We start from the raw sequence: 19019 nt of genomic DNA, 5'->3' as shown, positions 1-19019 counted from the left end.
TGATATTTATGTCTGTGACTTTAATAACAAGTTAAAACTGAAACATACTCCTTAGCAACTGGTGTTGTGCATTTCTTGGGCATTTTGTTCTTTGTTCTTCTAGACCTTTTCAGTCATCAGAGTTAATGGAACAAACATGAAGTATAAAATGAAACAATTCACTATTTTAAATAAAGGAGAATGAGCATACAGACCTTTTATTTAACAAAGTATAACACTAAAAAGACCCTGGTCTTAAAGATGCTTTTGGAGCCTTAAGCATTTCCTGGTTTGATATTGATCGTTATACTCAAAGGAATGAGAAACTAAGAGACAACACAAGTTATTTTCCTCGCACATTGATCTGTTGGTTCTGCTTTCAAACCTGTGGCTTCTCCAGAGTTTGCTGTGCAAATCACAAGACAAGAATGATCAAATAGAGGAGATTAGTTTGTTCTCCCACTATTTTAAATCTTATTTATTTGTGACCTTAAGAATCAATAAGACCAAATTGTATTAAGTTCTTAGAAGTGTGGCTGAAAAGTTATTAGGGGTTTATTCTGGCTTCAGTGGGGCCAAGATTCCCAATCCAACGGTGCGAGGTGAGCAGCACAGTTTCTTATTCTACCTGACTGGAATTAACAGCCTGTCATTGCTGGCTCTTGACAGCAGTAAAGAACATCTCATACCTCATTCCTTTTCCCGTGCTGCTTCCAAATGCCAGCAACAGTTTGAGTCCGTGGCATGAACTCCTTCATGCTGTGGCCTGGCTTGAAGGATACCTGCCTCTGATGGGTCTCGGGGCAGACCAGTGAGACCAGGTTTCTAAGACCTTCTTCCTTTTCCTGCTGCCTGATTATTTTCCCCATGGGCCAGGGCTGGAGCTACAGACCAGTTAGAACAGTCCCTACTGACTGGCTGCTTAAGGCAGCCAAATTTCCCACCTACTCACTAGAAGGGAGAATTTTCATTTTTGTGCTAGTAAGTGAAGTTTCTGGAGGTGGTTCTCATTTAGTCAGCAGATGGTGTAAGAAACCTGAATACCATCTATGTTTTCTGTCACTTAAGTTTTATTGGCAGCATGCTTTTTTTGTTAAGTATTTTCTTCATTTGATTTTCTTGCCGTAGAAGAATTATCTGTTTGGACAGAAGAAGAATGTAGGAACTTTGAACAAGGGCTGAAAGTCTATGGCAAGGATTTTCATGTGATTCAGGCAAATAAGGTAAACACTGATTTTAAGTGTAGTTCTCACTTTTTTTTTTAAGCAGTGTAATTGTAAATAAATTCTTACCCTCAGTTTCCTTCACAAATTACTATATTTACTTCTAATTTTTACTACATGTATGTCCAAATTGATTTCTCAGAGTCCAGAACCCTCTGTAACTGTGGCTATGAACCCCAAGTTCAGAAAAGTGCAAAAATCCTGCTGTGCACGCACATAGGAACGTCAGCATCCCTAAAGTCTCACATAGACTAGTGAGACAGACTTCAGTATTTCTCCTGAAGCTGTTGCTTGCAGCACCTCATGGTATCTCCAGTATTCTTAGAAACACTATTAAACTTTGCATTTCAGTTTCTGAAATTACAATTTCTGGGCCTCTGAAATTTTGAGTCAATAGTTTCCACTATCTCCTATGTTGTATAAAGAAACATTGACTTTGAATTTCACAGCTTTTGGTGTAAATGGTCGCTTTTTGCCAAAAATGTATTTAAATTGATGAAAATTTACGTGGCACATATTTCCTAGGTACGAACAAGATCAGTCGGTGAGTGTGTAGCATTTTATTACATGTGGAAGAAATCAGAGCGTTACGATTTCTTTGCGCAGCAGACCCGATTTGGAAAGAAGAAATACAATCTTCATCCTGGTGTAACGTAAGATGTGCATTATTTTTATGTGCTTTTACTTGTTGGATGTAAATCTTTATTTTATAATGCTCTAATCTGAAATGGTATGACAACAGAGGGATTCCGTAGTCCCAGTTTGCAGCAGGAAAACAGTCAAGGTGTAAGAAGAGCTTACTAGTGCGTATGTTATTTCTAAAATATATTTATTTGGAATAAGGTAAACAATTTGCATTGAACACCTATTTAATTTAGATTGCTTAAATGTTTCATAAATGTAACATCTCTGCGTATGTGTGGATTTTTTTAAAATGTTTGTTTTATTTTAAATACGTGTTTTATACAAAGGCATTGGTCATACTTTTCAGGTAGGATTTGTGTTACATGGCTGTGGTACACTCTTGAAACATATAGTTTGGCAAGAATTCTGGCCCACACAGAACCCTGTTCTGGGGCTTTTTTGGGTGTGCGTAGCTCCTTTCCCCATTCACATCTCTGCTAGGCAAAGAGGGAAACATCAGTGTGTAACTGTATTCTCCTCCCTCAAATCTGAGCAAGTGAGCCAACATATTCATTCCAGTTCTATGATTTTACTGTCCCATTCTTTTCGCTGACTTTTTCCAAGCCTTTTCACTATTATTTTTATTTCTCATTTGTTCCTGGCTGTCTGTTGATGCTTCTTTTTAATATTACTGTTTCTTTAAACATTTTGGAACTGAGTGGTGTTGGACCACTGAAGTGAACTTGCAGTATGACATTAAGAGTTGCCATCTGTGGCTTTGCGAAGTAGACTGTTACACAGAAGCACCCAGAGCTGCTGGATTTTCTTAACTCTAGTTGTCAGGGACCGAACTGAGTTGTCTCCCCCCTCTTTTTCCGTCTGGTTTTGTGTAGGATTTTTTTTCCTCTCCATTTGTGCCCGAATTAATAGACATTTTTGGTTGTTTATCACTTAAAACAAATCACTTAAAAGAATCTCTGATTCTTTTGCAGTTGACTGCATGTGGTGATCAGGAGAAGAATCATTAAGGATTGTACTTGTCTATTCTTGAATGTTGTTGCAGATAGAAGTGGGACTTTAGGGTGCAGTATCAGTTCCAGAATAATTATGTGTGAGAGTGCACTGTTTCTGGAGTTAATCCAGATTAGAACCCTACATGCAAGGACTTTACCAACCAGCTTTGTTTGTTTAAATCTTTCATAAGAGATTTACTATTAGTTACCTAAATTGTAGGACTGTAGTAGATTTCAGATATGGAGATGTCTTTAACTCCGAAGTTTTTAATTTGCTTTTAACTTCACCTCTTTTGAGGTTGTAGGTGCACAAAACTTATTTACTGGTATGTTGTTGCTGCCACAGCAAATTGCAAGAGCTTAGTACGAACCTGCCTGAGACCATCACCTTGAAAACACAGCCCACAACATCACAGTGTATTGAAGTTTCTGCTTGTACATGATTTTATGGGACTTAGCATAAGCATAGGCTGAATTTATATAAGTTGGCTGCAGTGATTGGTCAACAAATACGTAGTTGCTGTGGCCAAACCATATGTGGGCCATCTAACACAGGAGATCTTAAAGTTGTTAACTTTGCAAGATAAGTCTGTGCATTGCAAAAGGTATAAATGTGAATCGGTCACACTTGCAGTATATGCAGTGAATATTTTTGTTTGAGTGTCACCAATACTTTCCACAGCAAGGGCAATGCTGAATGTGCTGTTTCCGTTGTGTAGAGATTATATGGACCGTCTCCTGGATGAAAGTGAAAGTGCTGCTTCCAGCAGAGCTCCGTCCCCTCCTCCTACAACTTCCAACAGCAGCACCAGCCAGTCTGAAAGGGAGGACAGCACAACCAGCAACAGTAATCAGAATGGTAAGTGCAGGCCCTGTCCCTCCTAAACAGTTGCCAGATCATCACAGATGACAAGCCAAATGAGAGCAAGGCTATTATAGTTTCAAATATTGTCCAAGGTGGTAGCCGCTTTAAGTTAAACATGTTTTTTTTTAAAAAAGCTACGTGTTTGCATTTAGCCAGTGGTCATGTTTGGAAGATAAATCTCCACTAGAATCTTCCTTCTAAATGCAATTGATCTGTTCTTGTCTTCCCCATGCTAGCGCAGATGTGTAATGCTAACTTTGCGAGGAGCCCCGCGCAGGACATTTAAAACAACTGAGATGGGAACTGGCTGTTGCATAGCACACCCGCACATTTCCGTTGGTTGTCTCAGGAACACCGTTAGCTGTGCCAGACGTGGGGCATTGAAAGGCAGTTAGGAATGGGGGAAGAGCCAGGGCACAGTCACTCGTGAAGAAAACCAGCCTCAAGGGACAGCTGTTCCAAAGGAGCTGAAGTGAAAGCAGTAGCAGGGGGAGGGAGGAACTTTGGGGCTGAAGCAGATTCTGTAGCTTCCGCTCGGTGTTCACAATCTGCCCAGGTGAGGACAGTCCACCTTGTGGTGGACTTGTACAGTTAGGGGATTCCAGGACATTTTCTTGGCTGCTGTTGCTTGTAAGGGTTTCCATAAGCTCCATTGGGGTAAGTCGTGTCATTTGTATGCAAATAAATCACATGTTCATCACACAGTGAGGGTATGGAGAGCAATGTTGGCTTTTTAGGTCAATGGGACTAGTTTGACTTCTGCTTTACTGACCTATCACAGATTGTTCTGTTACTGCTTACACTTCTCTTTCTTGTGGCACGTCTCTGTAACGCAGGGGTGTCTGCTAACGGGCCAGGTGAGATACCAAATAAAGATGAAGCAAAAATTGAAGGATTGCATGTAAATGGACCTACCAATGGCAAGAAAACACCTCACACGGATCTGGATACAAATGGGTATGAAACTGAAAGCCTTGCCATTGACCCAAAACTTGCTCATTCAGCTTCAAGAAACGAAAACGATTTTGAAGAAAAAAATGAAAGACCTCTAAAAAGAAGAAGAATTAACAGCAATGGCAAAGAGAGTCCAGGTTCTTCAGAGTTCTTCCAAGAAGCAAACTCACATGGGAAGCTTGAAGAACTAGAAACTTTGGATGACTGAATACTAGGAGCTGATTTTATTCCTTGGAGTAGATTTTGGTGTCTGAAATTTTCAGGGTTGATGGGTTACCTTACAAAATCCAGTTCCGTAAAACAATCTGCTGAGATTTTTTTCTAATACCTTTTATTTGGCTCTTGAGATCTGATTATTTGGGGTTTTTTCAGTGCTGAAAAGCAGTAGGAAAATAGTGTCTCAGAGCTGGCAACGACAGTTCTGGGAACTCTTAAGGCTCTTAAAAATATTTGAGAAACAAATCAGTGAGTTTCTGCAAAAATACTCCCAGCCTAATACATTAGAGAAATGTCAGTATGTAATAAACCATTTAAGCATCGTACAAGTGAACAAAGCATCCTATTTGAAGCAGGGGGCTGGTTCAAATGTTGCAGGAAGTTAAAATGAAATACAGAATGCCAAGACACGCATCAGAGTAGGCACAGAGACTTCTGCTTACGCTAGGGAAAGTGTTATCCCATTGTTAAGGAACCCTTATGAATCCTGAAAGTTATGAGCACAACTATTTTTATATATAGAAGTTTTAAAAGGTAAATAAATAAACCAGGTCAGGTTTGTATATGTAAAATTGTTGACATCAATGATGTCTTTCCATATTCTTTATCTGGGCTAAAGAAATACATTCTGTATTTTTCCAGATTTCTTTGTAGCCTTTGAAAGATTTTTACAGTACTTATGTCTTGATTGAACTGTCCTTTCTTAAAACAAAAGCTTGTATAATTTTCTTAACTTGTACAGTTGGTAAACTTTTATGAGAGAATTGATATCCTGAGTCTAATGTCAGCTTCGTTTTATTTTGCTGAAGTCTTTTCTAAAAAAAAACCCAACAAAAAAACCCCAAACCAAACCAATTGACTTAAAAAATGCTTATTAGTCACCAACATGTTATTTTCTTCTCAGACAACAGTCAATTAACATCAAGAATGGTTAGAAGTCATTTGCTTTTGAAAAGGTAATGTTTTTTACTTCTGTTTTATGGCAAATAGTGATGCTAAGAATTTGTTAAGCATGATGCTTGCATTGCACAAATTTTCTTGCTTTCATTATAAGTTTTGTCATTTTATTTTGTGCTCAGATAAATTTCACATCAGCCAGATGCTTAAGTTTACTAAACCTTGTTGGCCAAGATCAGGTGTTAGATTACCCATCAATTTATTTTCAGTCTATAGCTGTCATCTTCTACATTTCACTGAACACAGGAAGGGGAGGACATGGGTCAAGTGGTTCTGGCTGTGCAGGCTGGAAATGGACGTGCAGCTGGTAACCTGGTGCCTGATCTTGAATTTCTGAAAACAAGCGGACCTTATATGGGTGGGTATTTCAATGGGAGCAGAAACATCACATACACATACTTAGTACAGCATATACACATCCATACATGCAGTATAGAAAGATTCATGTGTAAAAAGTGAGAGTAGCTATGGATGCCTATTTTAAGATTAAAGTGCAAGAAATGAAAATCATGTGCGGTGGGAGTGCTGCTCACTCTCCCACTAGTGTAATGTGAAAGTTGTTGCAGTAGGGTTTACATCCATGAAATAGAAAGGTTTTTAATACCCGTGGTTTTGTTTTACTTTTTAAGCCACAGCTATACATCTAGTATATTAAAAATAGAAGAAATTGTTCATTTGTATAATTTTTAATCTCACGTCCTCCTGTGGTTTACAGATGTGCTGTTCATTTTCAATTGGTTATTTTTATTTGAAGTTCATGAGTCTTTATGATCCCGGTTTTAAATGTACAGTCCTAAACTAATGTATCGACCTAAAAAAACCTGACTGCTAAGGGTTTTGTTTTGTTTTCTTCTTCAACTATGTGTACTTGGACTTTATGGTCATTAATGAGCCAAGTCCTCTGGATCGGGCCTGGCTCCATCACAGTGATGAGTTACTGGAGTGTAGTAACCCGCTGTTCCCAGAATGTTGTGAGTGATCCCTTCTAACTGCCGAAGTAGACATCTGCCTAGAACCAGACAGCAATTTACATGGAGAGGCACATCGGTAAGGTTTGTTACCTGTGGCCTGCATTAATCAGTTAATTAAAAGGGATTGCTTTAGTGAAAGGTCGCTGTTAACTTTACAGTCTGGTTTGTTAACAGAAAGCCGCAGTATCACAGCCTCACATCAAAGAATCAAAGATGATCTCAAGAGTTTCAGACTGAGGGCAGTGCAGTGCTGCTGAGGGTCTTTGCAACTAGAGTCCTATTTCCAGTTTTGGGTTTATGCATTTTGTGTTTGCAAGTTGGGAGATACTTCCAAAAATTTACAAGTAAATTGTCTCAGGCTTGTGTGTGAAATACAGCACTGTGTATATTTTCAGAACTGTTGCTTTGTTTTTTATCTTACCTTTTTTTGGTGATACCTAGAAGAGACCTGACATTCCATAATCAACAAATACATAATGCTCAGCTAGACTTTAAGAGTATTTAATTATAATTTACATTTTGTTTATGCTGGTGTTTTATACAATACTTTTGTTCATGTTCTTCAAAATGCAGCCACTATAACTTGATAAGTCATTGCACTACTAAAGCTATTTAAAATTCTAGAAATATAGTAACTTTGATTTCATTTTAAAAGCCTTTGGTACAGTTTGGAGCCCTGAAGGGTTTGAACATGTTTCCAAGCTGCACTGAGAAGAACCCAAGTTGCATGGGACACTTGGGTCTGTTTTTCAAGCACTATCACAACAGGTTCTGCTGTAGCACGTGTCCTGGATTCATGAAATGTGTTAAGACTGCAGCCTGACAGAGAATCCAGTTCAACAGAATAAATCCTTGTTGGACTTTCTAAAGGACTAAATGTGATATAACACGTTCAGTGTGGTAACAACCACACACACACACACACACACACACTCTTTAAAAATTAGTTTTATACATTTTTCCACACACAGTAATTTTGCACTGTTAGTAATTCCCTTCTCTTATCCCGCTCCCTGTCTGCAATTCTGAAAAAAAGCTATTATTAAAGTATTTTTTAAACATACTGTCTGCATAAAAAATTCCTGAGTTGTTTTCTTTTTCCCAAATCAGCAGCTAGATTATTTCTGCTTAGAGAGGATATGAAGACCCCATCCCCCCGCAGCCATGGGGTAGTTCCTCTTGTTCCTGCTGTCGTAAGAACTGCAGAAACAAAAATACCCTTTTCTGATTAAACTTGGAACCGTTTCCTTCATTCCTTCCATAAGACTCTCCCGGGGCAGCAGCAGAGAGGGGCTGGGCAGGACGTGGAGTGGCAGCCTGGGGAGGGGTGGGGGGTGCTGTATACTTAACGTAAAGGCAGCGTTTCGCAAAGGAGGCTGGAGAGGAGAGCCCGGAGGGTGGCCAGCGCTGGGGAAGGCAGCTGAGCGTTACAACTCAACAGTTACTCTAGGCCAAGGGCCTGGTGTTAGCAAAGGACAAGGTGGTTTTAGTCAGTTCTTTTTTGCGGTGGTTTTTTTTTCCCCCCACTACAATCTTTTCCCTTCCTCAAAGACTATATAAAGCTGAAAACCTGAGAGCCCCCCCTCACCCCCCCAGCTTCCTTCACACCTACCAGAGGAGATGCAGAAGGGATGGTGCTGGAGGAGCCTGGCTGCACCCCTGTTTTATTTGGCCTCAGCAGCTTCATCATCATCTCCAGCCTTTTCTTGCGGCTCCAGGGAAGCGAGGGCCAGCGAGCGCTTGGCAGCAGGCGAGAGCAGGCAGGGGAGGAGGGAAGGTCATTGGTTTATTTGAAGCCAGTGCAAAAATACATAGGCACATAAAATCCTTTTTGCTATCAATACTGACTGACATATAAAGCCTGCCATACATTCAAATAAAAAGGTCACCTCTTTAATCACTAAAATGGTCATTTTGTAAATAGATTCTATATAGAAAAAATTTTAGTCAATTAATAGCATAGAAAATACTGTTGTAGGAACTCTGTTCGCTCTCCCAGTCTATACAATGCCATCCAGACCCCGGCACCAAAGTGTGCCTAGTTACAAACAAAATAAGTTTTAAAAATATTTTACCATTTGAACAACAAATCTAACCAGTAGATTCAAATATTAAAAAAAATAAACACTTTTGACAGAATCGACACCCTGACCGCAAATGTCTCAACACAGCAAAGTTACAAGCAAATGTGGCAAGAAGCGATTTGCAAATGTTTTTGTTCAAGCGAAGACGAACGCCCAGGCCTGGCTGAAGGACCTGTGAGGTGGGACTGGGGGAGTCAGGGTAGCTGGGATCCTGTGCAGGGACCAGTTACCCAGCCTGGAGCTGTGGGAGTCACTCTGGGGCTGCTGCACGGCAGGAATCATTCACCATGTAGCCTTGCGGGGGGAGAGCTCTGCCTGCCAGTGCGAGGCTTTCCTGAAATTTAGGCAGCAATACAAATGATCTGGGAATTCTAATTTATTTTTTTTTCCTCCAATTCTGCATGAGGCAGGGGGAGCCCCGCTGCAGGGCTGCTCCTCAGCACTGCCAGGTGCCTTGGAAGTGCGGCACCCACCCTAGTCCCTGCTGCCCCCAAAGGGGAGCCCCCCCCCCCCCCCCCCCGCCGAGGGAAGACCCCGGCTTTGATACAGAGACATCGGCTCCAGCACGACTCCAGGAGTGGGAGTTTGGAGCAGGCGGCAGCACAGGGGCCCGCAGCCTCACACCGCATCCTTCCCAGTGCATCAGGCTTTTGCAGCACCATTACAGAAACCGTCATATGGGAACACTCACCACTAAAACCGCAACCTCCAGTGAGTACTTAAAAAAAAAAAAACAACCGCTGCTTTGCCAAACAGCAGTTACATTTTTAGCAAATATCTCCCAGAAACAATACAGTGTCTAGAGAAGCTATTTTCCTGGTTACCAAAACAAGATATATGGATAAACTCATAGTTTTACCAGTATTTTTTAACCAAAGTTACAAACAGTTCTTCTTTAAGACAGTCCAAAGACCCAGAAAGAAGTGCTGTGTAAGACAACCTTTAAAAAAAGATCAGTTAACACTGCCCGACGTATTAAAAGTCCCGCTCTTTTAACAGGTCACAAAACAAAACTACAAAAAAAAAAAAAAAAAAAAAAAAACACGATGAACTGCGAGACAGGGTTTGACGAAAGCTGAAGTGCTGGTGCTGCAGCGTGGGTACATGGTGCGCTCACAGCCACCCAGAACGGCCCAGCTCCGGTCCCCGCAGCTCTTCCCAGTGCGTGCACTGTGCTGGGGTAAATCACTTTGCAGATATTTTCTAGACGGGGAGGAGGCTCGGCGTGCCAGGTGGGACATCAGGTCTCTGGCACACCCTGCAGCTCTTCCCCCTGGAAGTGCCCTGCAGCGGGACCCCGGCACGGGCAGCAGCTTTCCCCATGCCCAAGGCCCCAGTGCGGCAGAGCCTACACGTGCCAGGTAAAACCTTCACGGTGGGAACAGCCCTGAGCCTTGTAAAAGCAACCTAGGGTAGGAAAGAGCTGGGCGGATGTTTGCAGGGCCCTTAGGAAAAATGGGAAACCCAGCTTTAAAAGTGGGTTAACAGAACAAAACAATAAAAACCAACCAATAAACACAAGTTCAGAGAGCACATTCAGCAAAGAGGTTTTGGCCCAAACCAGGAGCATCCTGCAGCAGCAGCTTTGCTGGGGAACTGACAGTGCTCTCGGGCCCTCTCCCCTGGGGAGAGGGGGGGGTTCTCCAGCCTCTCGGGGCCAGGTCCCTGCCGGGTACCACCGTCTCACCTTCCCAGAGCAGCGGCAGCATGTGCTACCGGGCCGGAGGAGGGATGGAGCAGAGCCAGCCCCAGCACCTGTCCCCAGCTGGTGGCTGCACCGAGACAAGACGCAGCCGGGGATGCTTGGGGTACGGTCCTCCGCCACTCAAACGTGTAGGCTGCTTGAGCTGGTCTCTACTGCCAAATCTCAGCGTGATTAGAAACTCATTAATTCCTCGTGATCAGACTTAATTTGATGTATTCTTCACCGTGCGGTCAGTTATCTTCCAAATAATTTGTAAAGGCAGCAATCGAGATTGTGCAAATTAAGAGCATCACCGTTACTCCATGGTAGAGGCCCCTGATTCCTTCCCTGGCGTTCTGCCCCTGATAGATGATATTTGCTTCCAAATAACGCCTCTCCCGGTCACACAGAGCTTTTTCCTTTAATATCCATCTTGATGCCAGCTTCAGACTCCTTGCTCATTTGTTCCTCTGTGAAAGTGATGTAGGAATACACCAGGCTTCCAGCAATACTGCAAAACAGGGTCGGGTACGAGAATGAGACACCCTGGCTTAAGCCAGGGAAGCGACAGCAAGCTTGCGGCATGCTGTGGCACGCTCCCTCCCGCGCGGCACCCCAACCTGCCGCCAGCAGCCCCTGCAGATGCTGCCCTTTGCACCAGCACAACTATTCGCTGTACAGACCCACCCTGGGCACCCACAAACATTGGCTGCCAAAGAAAAGATGAAACCTTATGATTGGTCGACCAAAAAATAATTCTACCAAAAAAACAGGTATGCCAATGTTCAAGGATCTGCTGGAAGCGTCACTTTGCAAGAAAATTCTCCAAGAGCAGATGTTTTGTTTAATTCCTACCCAAACGCTTGCTAGTGCTGGACCCGCTCCATCACTGAAAGGATCCTGCTGAAGGACAGGGCAAGGACAGGGAGACTTCTCACAGCACAGAAATACACCCCAGAGCAGACAGAAGGCTCTTCCTAAAGCTGTGCTTTAATAAATGTGAAATAACAAAAAAAAACCCACCAAAACAAAACAAACCCAGACTTCTCTTGCTACCTTAATTATATGGTTCGGACACACAACTCTAAGAACAACTTAAGTTTGCTGCTAAAATACACTTGTGCATCCTCCTGGCTTTAAAACAACCCGAGCTTGTCCGGAAGCTCCGCACCGGCTCCCGCTGCAGCACAGATGCCAGCTGCAGGGTTTTTTTGAAAAAGCACGGAGCCAGCCAAACCATTCTGGTTTCACAGCAATTTTCACTTGCAAATTATAAAATAAAAACTGCGACCCCTCAATGTTCTTACCTGATATTTAGACCAATGAAGTTTGTCCACGTAAAAATATAGTCTCCTCCAAAAAACATCCCAATATAGGTTATTAAAATATTCTGCAAAGGAACAAGAATTGAGGAACAGGAGCACAAGTTTCTATATAGCCCGAGACAAGCGTATGCTCCATGCATTAAAGCAACATGGAAACGGGACCCCCCAGATGCAGGGTGAAACCAGCAAGCGCTGGCAATACTGGGCTGCAAACAGGCGGGCTCAGAGCTGCTGGGAAACGCTCCCAGCAGGGGCTCTGCTCACTGCCGGCTGCAGAGCTCTCCCTCGACTGCAGACCAGCCTCGGCCACCCGCCACAGGGCGCTAAAACCCCGAGTAACACCCAGGAGCACCCATCTGTCTTTGCAACGGGCTGGCTGGGCAAAGGTGACCCGGAGGACTGGGGCTGTTCCTGGGCCTCTGGCACACCATTAGCTCCAAGGAAGCGAAATGCGCTAACCGCAGGCAGTGCCACGCACACACGGAGCATCTCCCTGCTGCAGACTGCAGCAGAAATAAATAAATAATAAAACCCATCCCACTGGACCGTCCTCCCCTCCGTGCAGCACACAGCAAAAGCCCCAGGGCCCCCGTCCTGCCCTCCCCACGCTGCTGCCGAGCGGCCGCCCAGAGCCAGCCCAGGCGCCCAGGGAGCCCCTCCAACAGCTACAGCAGCTGCTCAGCACCAGCCCCCAGCCCCGCTCGCTGGCCGCAGCCCAGCAGCGGAGAAAGCCACTTACCTTAATGCAGCCAACTATTGTAGTTGTAAGAGCAGAATTATACTGAGTGCAAAGAACCGTGGAGTACATCAAAATAAACCTGCAGGAGGAAGAGTGGAGATCTGGCTCCAGGACACACTCCGGGCACTGCCACTCATCTCACCACCTCTTCCCCTCTTTTCTAGTGCAGTATTGGTACTTTTTTGGTTAAACCTGCACTGAAGCAGGGTAGGAAATAGTTTCCACCTGCCAGAGCTCTCAGAAATGGCATCCCTATCGGGACTGAAGGTATATTATTATTTTTTAACCCAGAATGGCTCAGGCCACCAAGATGCACTACTTCTGGAACAGAGATGCTTCCCCTACACCCAAGCGCCGGCCATGCCCAGGCAGCACCCGCCGCAGCAGCACGCATCCTTACCCCATTACACACGACAGCGTAAACTGCACGACAAAGAACGTGTCTGCCCAGCCCTGGTACTCCATCGCCTGCAAGAAACACACCCCGACACTTAAGAGGAAGTGCAGTGATTCACAGCAAGGCAAGACACAAACCCCCAAACCCCCGACACTGGCTTTCACAAAAACACAGCACAGCCCGGTGTGACGCCCTGCGCTGTGGGCTGGTCCGCATCAGCATCACCGCCAGCCCGAAGCAGCGCCCAACAGAGCCCTCCTGGAAAAAGCAAGAGTCCCACAGTTGGAAGGAACCAGGAAAGGCATTTTCCAGCTGGAATTGCCCTCCTGGTAACTCCTCCGTTGCCAACTGCAACACTTAAGACAGCATATCCCACGGGAATTTAACCTCTCGAGACGGTGCCCAGAAAATGGCTAAAGGAAGTCTGCATTTCATAGGAGGGCTTTTTTGGTGGGTTGGGTTTTGTTGTTTGTTTGGGGGTTTTTTTGGGGGGGTGGTTGTGGGACACCCAGGAGGGTCCCTCTGGACACCAGAAGACACTTTTTTTTCCCTGTGAGGGTGACCAAGTAACACCAGGGAGGTGGTGGAGCCTCCATCCTTGGACATACCCAGAACCCATCTAGACATGGTCCTGGGCAACCAGCACTGGGTGGCCCTGCCTGAGCAGGGGGTTGGACCAAATGGACTCCAGGAGGTCCCTGCCAACCTCAACCAGCCGGTGATGCAGCAAGGAGGTGAGGCTGCGCCACCCCCACCCCCCCCGCCTCCCCTCCAGCAGGGCAGGGGCCGGCACAGGGGAGAGAAGGGCTGCGCTTGCACAAGGGTGCTGCCAGGCCCTTGGGACAGTTCCAACAGGGACACGAAATGCCAGCCTGGGGCAGGGGGGACCTTCCCGCAGGCGGCCCACCCCCTTCATCCCCAGGAATTACCTGCAGGGTTTGCTCACCACCACCAGCACGCCCATCTCTGCCTCTCGCAAAGTGCGGCATGACAAGATATCGTTACCTTTGATGCTCGTTAATGAACTACAAGATTTAACACATCCACATGCACGAGTGCGGCAGGAGGCTTTCCTGTGCAAACCCCCCCCCCCCCCAGCGTGGTCCCCCACGATGCACCCCCGCCCCGGGAGCCGTCACCACCCCAGGCACGTTCAGCTGCACGCCCTTCACAAGAGGGTTTTTCATCCGGCTGCAACCGTGAAGTTTCCTGGCAGCAGCCCCAACAGAGCGCATCTTTGTCTGCCTCTGGCTGCCAGGAGCTCAGCCAGGGAAAAAGAAGTTTATTCAGGGGAGGGGAAAAAAAAAAAAAAAAAAAAAAAAAAGGCAATTTCTTTATGAGCTGAACAGAGGCTGCACAGTGCAGCACAGAGCAACATTTCGCTCCTGCTTATAAATGAGCACTTTATCCCCAAATATATCCCACTGAGTTGCCCTTAATGAAGGGCAGGGTCTGAGCTACCTTCACTCCATGCGATCACTTCTCGCTAATCGCAGCTCATTATCTTAGCGACTGCTTACTGGGTTCCTCATCAGGGCACTAAGCTCCTAATTAGAAAAGAACCACCAGGCTCTCCCTGCCTGGCCACGGCTCAGGGCGGGGGGACAGGGGTGTCTGCCGGGGGCCCCGGCACCCACAGCTGGCACCCACAGGGTGGGCAACACCTCCAGCCTTCCCTGCCCACTGGGAGGGACACCCGTTCCTGCAGACGTGACAAGCAAGCACTCCTGCTCAGGAGAGCCAACCAAGGTAGCTGCACACAAATCAGTGCAAGAATTATTAATTATTAAATATAGAGATATATATATAACAATGTAAAATATAATAATACAACATAAATTCCACTTACATGGAACGGCCTGTAAATCGCACTGTGCCCCAATGGGGCTGCACAGGCAAACCCACCCTCAGAGCGATTCAACAGGGCAGAAAGAAGTTTAAAGAAACTCATTTATTCTAAAAATACTCAACTCCTTTGTTTTAAATAATACTTGGTTTCACTTACTGCTCTCACACTTCCCCATTCCTCAAGCATTACAAAAACGTTGAATGGAGCAACTCTGTGGACTGAAAGCCCAACGTAAGGCTTGCAGCTACTTGCTGCTTACGCGGTTGGGGGAGGCAGCGACCCCCCGCCCCAACCTCCTCCCCCGTGTTTGCAAACCGGAGATAACGAGCGATTTTATAGCTTCACATTTTGACCGTTTCCCATTTTACATCCAACGGCCGAGTTACAGAAGAGTGCATTATGGAAGTACTGCTCATTAGGCAACCTGCCCTGCCCGTAAGCTCTGCTGCCAGCTCTGCCTTCGGGGACAGGAATCGTACCTTTTGCGCATCTCCGGTGAAGTAGGCGATGGTCAAGGTGGGAAAGATCATGAACAGTGCATTGTAATAGAGCAGACCGTATTTTCCCAGCTCCTAGAAATAAGAAACATCTGGGTATTTGAGCTGGTTCCAAACAGGAATATAAAACCTTATTCATGTTGCTACTGAAGGCTGGGTCTTGTGAGCTAAACCCACGTGGGACTCTCGGAGACAGAACTTGGAGGGTGGGTTTGTAATATAAATGTACATATTTACAATGTAATATATTTTTTTAAAATATACACAATATATTAATATACATATCTACATATATATATATATATATATAAACAGACTTGGTAACAAGCTTGCAACAGGCGTTATGGTCACCATCAATCAAAATGCCGTTTCTTTGCTGTCACAAGGGATTGCGGCTGTAACACAGGGGCACAGCTCTGGCCGGTGCTGTTTGGCACGGCTGGCACCGAGCACAGCACAGCGGTACTGCCAAACCTTCTGGGGAGGAGATTTTGGGAGCGGGACGGGGTAGCACCGGGTGAGCCTCACCCCCTCGCCCTCCCTAGTCACTGCCAAGCCAAGCGCAACACTGCCGTGCCCAGACCGAAGCCGAAGGTCAGCCTACCTTTGAATCCAGCTTCTGTTTCACATAGGCACCGTTTGCAGCTGTTAAGGCATCATTAATAAGGATAAAAATATATCCTTCCAGATCGAATGCCAAGTCAGCACTGGGGAAGGAAAAAAAAACCCTAAGTTACAATTTTAAGCTGTGCAGAGTACAACATTGGCAAGATTCCTTCCACCTTCTGTTTTAAGTTGTCAGAAAAAGTTAATCATGGGAAGACAGACTAGGATTTGGGTCAGTAAAACATTCTTTCCTACTAGAGAGCATGTCTGAGGGTTAAAAAAAAATAAATCAGTAAAAATCAGCATTTACTCTCTCTCCTCTCAGGACATAGGGTGGTAGTGGGTTCGCCTCAGCTGCACTGGCCCGTGCAGGGACCCCTCAGCGACACAGCAGAGGGGACAGCACACCGGGAGCTCACCTAGCAGCTACGAATGCCCCGATGATCATAGCAAACACCGTCATCTGAACGCTCCAAGAAAACTTCTTCCTGGAAAGAGGCAGGAGGACACACCATCACCCACAGCTGCACCCCCGGTGCCGTACTGCCATCGCCTTGGGGAGCCTTTCCTCCTCCCAGCACTTACAGGGGGGCAGGGGGAGGAACACCCCAAGCAAACCAAGCCGTGCAAAAGCAGCAAGTAAAAGCAAGGCATTTTTAGACAATTATCTCTGTGATTTAAAAAAAAAATAAATAACAACTTAGCATTGATGAGGTGCAAGTTCATGCAGACTCTGCCTGCTGCACAGCAGGATTCGGCTGGGCACGGGGCGCTTGCACCGTGCAGGGACCAGCCTGGGGAGGGGGCTGTCAGCACGCAGCGGGGGCAGTCTGGGGGTCTCCACAGGCACCCAGGCATGCCGGGACGGACAGGCACAACACCCTCCGCTTCCAGACCTGCACCGCACAGCCAGGCTGCTGCAAGCACAGATGGAGCATCCTCTCCACCACCACCGGGCAGCCACGCGTGGCACCTTGTCCCACGGGTAAGGGGCTGCTCAGGGCAAGGCAAGTAGCCCCACTGCGTACCCCTGCGCCCCAAGCCCAGCGCCGTGGCCACAGGGGTCTCCAGCGCACGGCGGCTCGCTCACACCCCACAGGTCCTTCCAGCACCCTCGGGCTTCTGTAACTCACACGGGTCCCCGTCACCGAAGGGGCTGGGGAGACTCACTTGAGTAGGAATCCTTCAGCAAACATCGTGAACAGGATGGAAAACCTCCGCAGGACGGTGAACATGGGCAGGCTGCGAGGGGAGGATCAGCAGGGTGAAAAGGCGACCCCCGCCCCCCACCCACCCACCCCCAGTCGAGCATCAGCTGGGCTGGCAACTCCCACACGGCAACGGGGTGACTCCCGCGTGCCTGACCTGCCCGGGGACAGCCACGGCGCCCCCCTCCCCCCGTGGGTGAGGACCAGAGCTGAGCCCCGCGACCCCACCCGGGGAGAAGCATCAGCCAACAGGCACCCGGAGCGTGGGTAGCGGAACCGGGCGGCCCCGAGCAGCTGCCTGGGGTCACCCACACCCCGCAGAGCCCGGGAACCGGCAGCAGCCCCCGCCCGACCCCCCGTACAGAAAAGCCTCCGTACTTCAGTTTCTTTGTGCTGAACAGTCCTGTGATCTGGTTCCCGAAATACAGGAGAGGTAGAGGAAACGTCTAGAAAACCAGAAGGGGGCTCAGCCGCGGCGTGCGTGACCGGAGGGTGCCCGGGCGCTCCCCTGCAGCACCCCCTTGTACAGAGGCGCCCGCAGCCCCCACGCACACACACACCCCCCTCGGCCGCACACGCACCCGGCCCGCAGCCGCGGGCTCCTGCTGCCGGTGCGGGCGGTGCCCCGGGGGGGGAGGGGGGGGGGGGGCGCTTACCCGCCGGGGGACGTGCCTGTCGAGGTCGGGGAACTTGACCACCCGCAGCGCCTTGCCCGCCCAGAGCACGGCCACTGTCGCCAGCATCTGCAAGGAGCAGGGGCGGGGGGGGGTCAGCCCAGTGCCCCCCGCATGGGGGTCAAGGGAGGGGACGGGGGGGACCCCACTCACCTGGCCCAGCCCCACGCACAGCGAGGAGGGGAACCTGCGGGCAGAGAGCAGACATCAGTGGGGCACCGACTGGTGGGGGGTGCCTGGCAGCCGTGCCCCCCGCTGCGTGCGTGGGGAGGAGCCCCCGGCCCCCAAATCTGCAGAGCCCGCAGCTCTGGGGGGTCCCCGTGGGAGGAAGGGCACCCACGGGGGGGCGGCAGTGCAACGCGCCCCCGGGGGGGGAAAGGCGAGGTATACACGGGGGTCAGCCCCCGGAGGATGGGGGGCGCCTGCTGGGGCGCAGCACCCAAGGGGGGGCAGGCACAGAGGGGGGTGCGTGCAGGGGGGTCCCCGCTGGCACACAGCACCCAAGGGGGGTGCGCACAAACACGAACGGGAGCGCACGCAGAGGGGCCCCCGCGGGCGCACGGCACCCAGGAGCGAGGGGTGGCGAGGGGTCCCGCGGGGCGGGGGGGCGCAGGCCGTACCCGTAGGTGGTGAGGACGCTCTTGTTGACGACGACGATGAGGAAGGAGCTGAGCCCGTAGAAGGCCGCCGCCAGCAGCTTGAGGCAGAGCGTGAGGCCCGGCGCCGCCATGCCCCGCTCCGCATCGCCGGGCGCGGGGGCTCCCGCGGGGGCTCCCCCCTCGGTCCCGGCCGCCGGGCGTCTGCGCGCCGCCGACATGGCTGCGGGGGGCGGGGCCGGCGGGGGCGGGGCGGGGGCGGGGGGCGGGGCCGGCGGGGGGCGGGGCGGGGTGAGGGGGCGCGGCACGGGGCGGTCATGGCACGGAGCTCTAACGGCGGGGACCCGGCACGGGGGGCTTGGCACGGGGGTGTAGGGGGGGGGAGGTTACACAGGGGGCTTGGCACGGGGGGGCCACGACACGGGGGTCTAGTGGGGGGAATGGCGCGGGGATCCAGTACGGGGGGCGTTGCGCTGGGGGTGCTGCATGGGGAGCTGGGGGGGGCACGGCACGGGGGTGTACCGCGCAGGAGTCTGGCGTAGGGGACACTGCGTGGGG

At 48.6% G+C, this 19019-nt stretch overlaps 2 protein-coding genes across 7 annotated transcripts in view; one reads left to right on the top strand and one right to left on the bottom strand.

Annotated features, from left to right (window-relative positions):
• MIER1 (MIER1 transcriptional regulator) overlaps window positions 1-7866 on the top strand; it is a 43661-nt gene extending 35795 nt beyond the window's left edge. For all 6 annotated transcript variants that reach the window (XM_080406697.1, XM_080406695.1, XM_080406698.1 and 3 more), the window contains 4 exons: window positions 1108-1202; window positions 1728-1855; window positions 3559-3698; window positions 4541-7866. In XM_080406697.1, the coding sequence (XP_080262823.1) occupies window positions 1108-1202; window positions 1728-1855; window positions 3559-3698; window positions 4541-4866 (689 nt within the window). In that variant the 3' untranslated portion in view covers window positions 4867-7866. The remainder of the gene's footprint in view (window positions 1-1107; window positions 1203-1727; window positions 1856-3558; window positions 3699-4540) is intronic.
• A 703-nt stretch (window positions 7867-8569) lies between these two features.
• Window positions 8570-18695, bottom strand: SLC35D1 (solute carrier family 35 member D1). Its single transcript, XM_080406704.1, has 12 exons — window positions 18486-18695; window positions 18019-18052; window positions 17848-17934; window positions 17570-17637; window positions 17154-17225; window positions 16403-16471; window positions 15982-16084; window positions 15360-15452; window positions 13035-13102; window positions 12635-12713; window positions 11878-11960; window positions 8570-11081 (listed from the first exon to the last, which is right to left on the bottom strand). The coding sequence occupies exons 1-12, from the start codon at window positions 18680-18682 to the stop codon at window positions 10973-10975; spliced, it is 1062 nt and encodes a 353-aa protein (XP_080262830.1). The 5' UTR covers window positions 18683-18695; the 3' UTR covers window positions 8570-10972.
• Between the last annotated feature and the right edge of the window lie 324 nt (window positions 18696-19019).

The sequence above is a fragment of the Falco punctatus genome, assembly GCF_963210335.1.
Source record: "Falco punctatus genome assembly, chromosome: 11".
Taxonomy (NCBI): Eukaryota; Metazoa; Chordata; class Aves; order Falconiformes; family Falconidae; genus Falco; species Falco punctatus.
The sequence above is the reverse complement of the archived record's forward strand: the minus strand, read 5'-3'. Positions and strand labels throughout refer to the sequence as shown.

Excerpts from the sequence above, each read along its gene's own strand:
- SLC35D1 (XM_080406704.1), bottom strand. The coding sequence starts at position 18,682 with ATGTCGGCGGCGCGCAGACGCCCGGCGGCCGGGACCGAGGGGGGAGCC. Across the intron at positions 17,638-17,847 it reads ACAGGCACGTCCCCCGGCGG|ACGTTTCCTCTACCTCTCCT; the intron begins GTAAGCGCCCCC and ends CTGGTTTTCTAG. Across the intron at positions 15,453-15,981 it reads AACAGAAGCTGGATTCAAAG|GAGCTGGGAAAATACGGTCT; the intron begins GTAGGCTGACCT and ends TCTTATTTCTAG.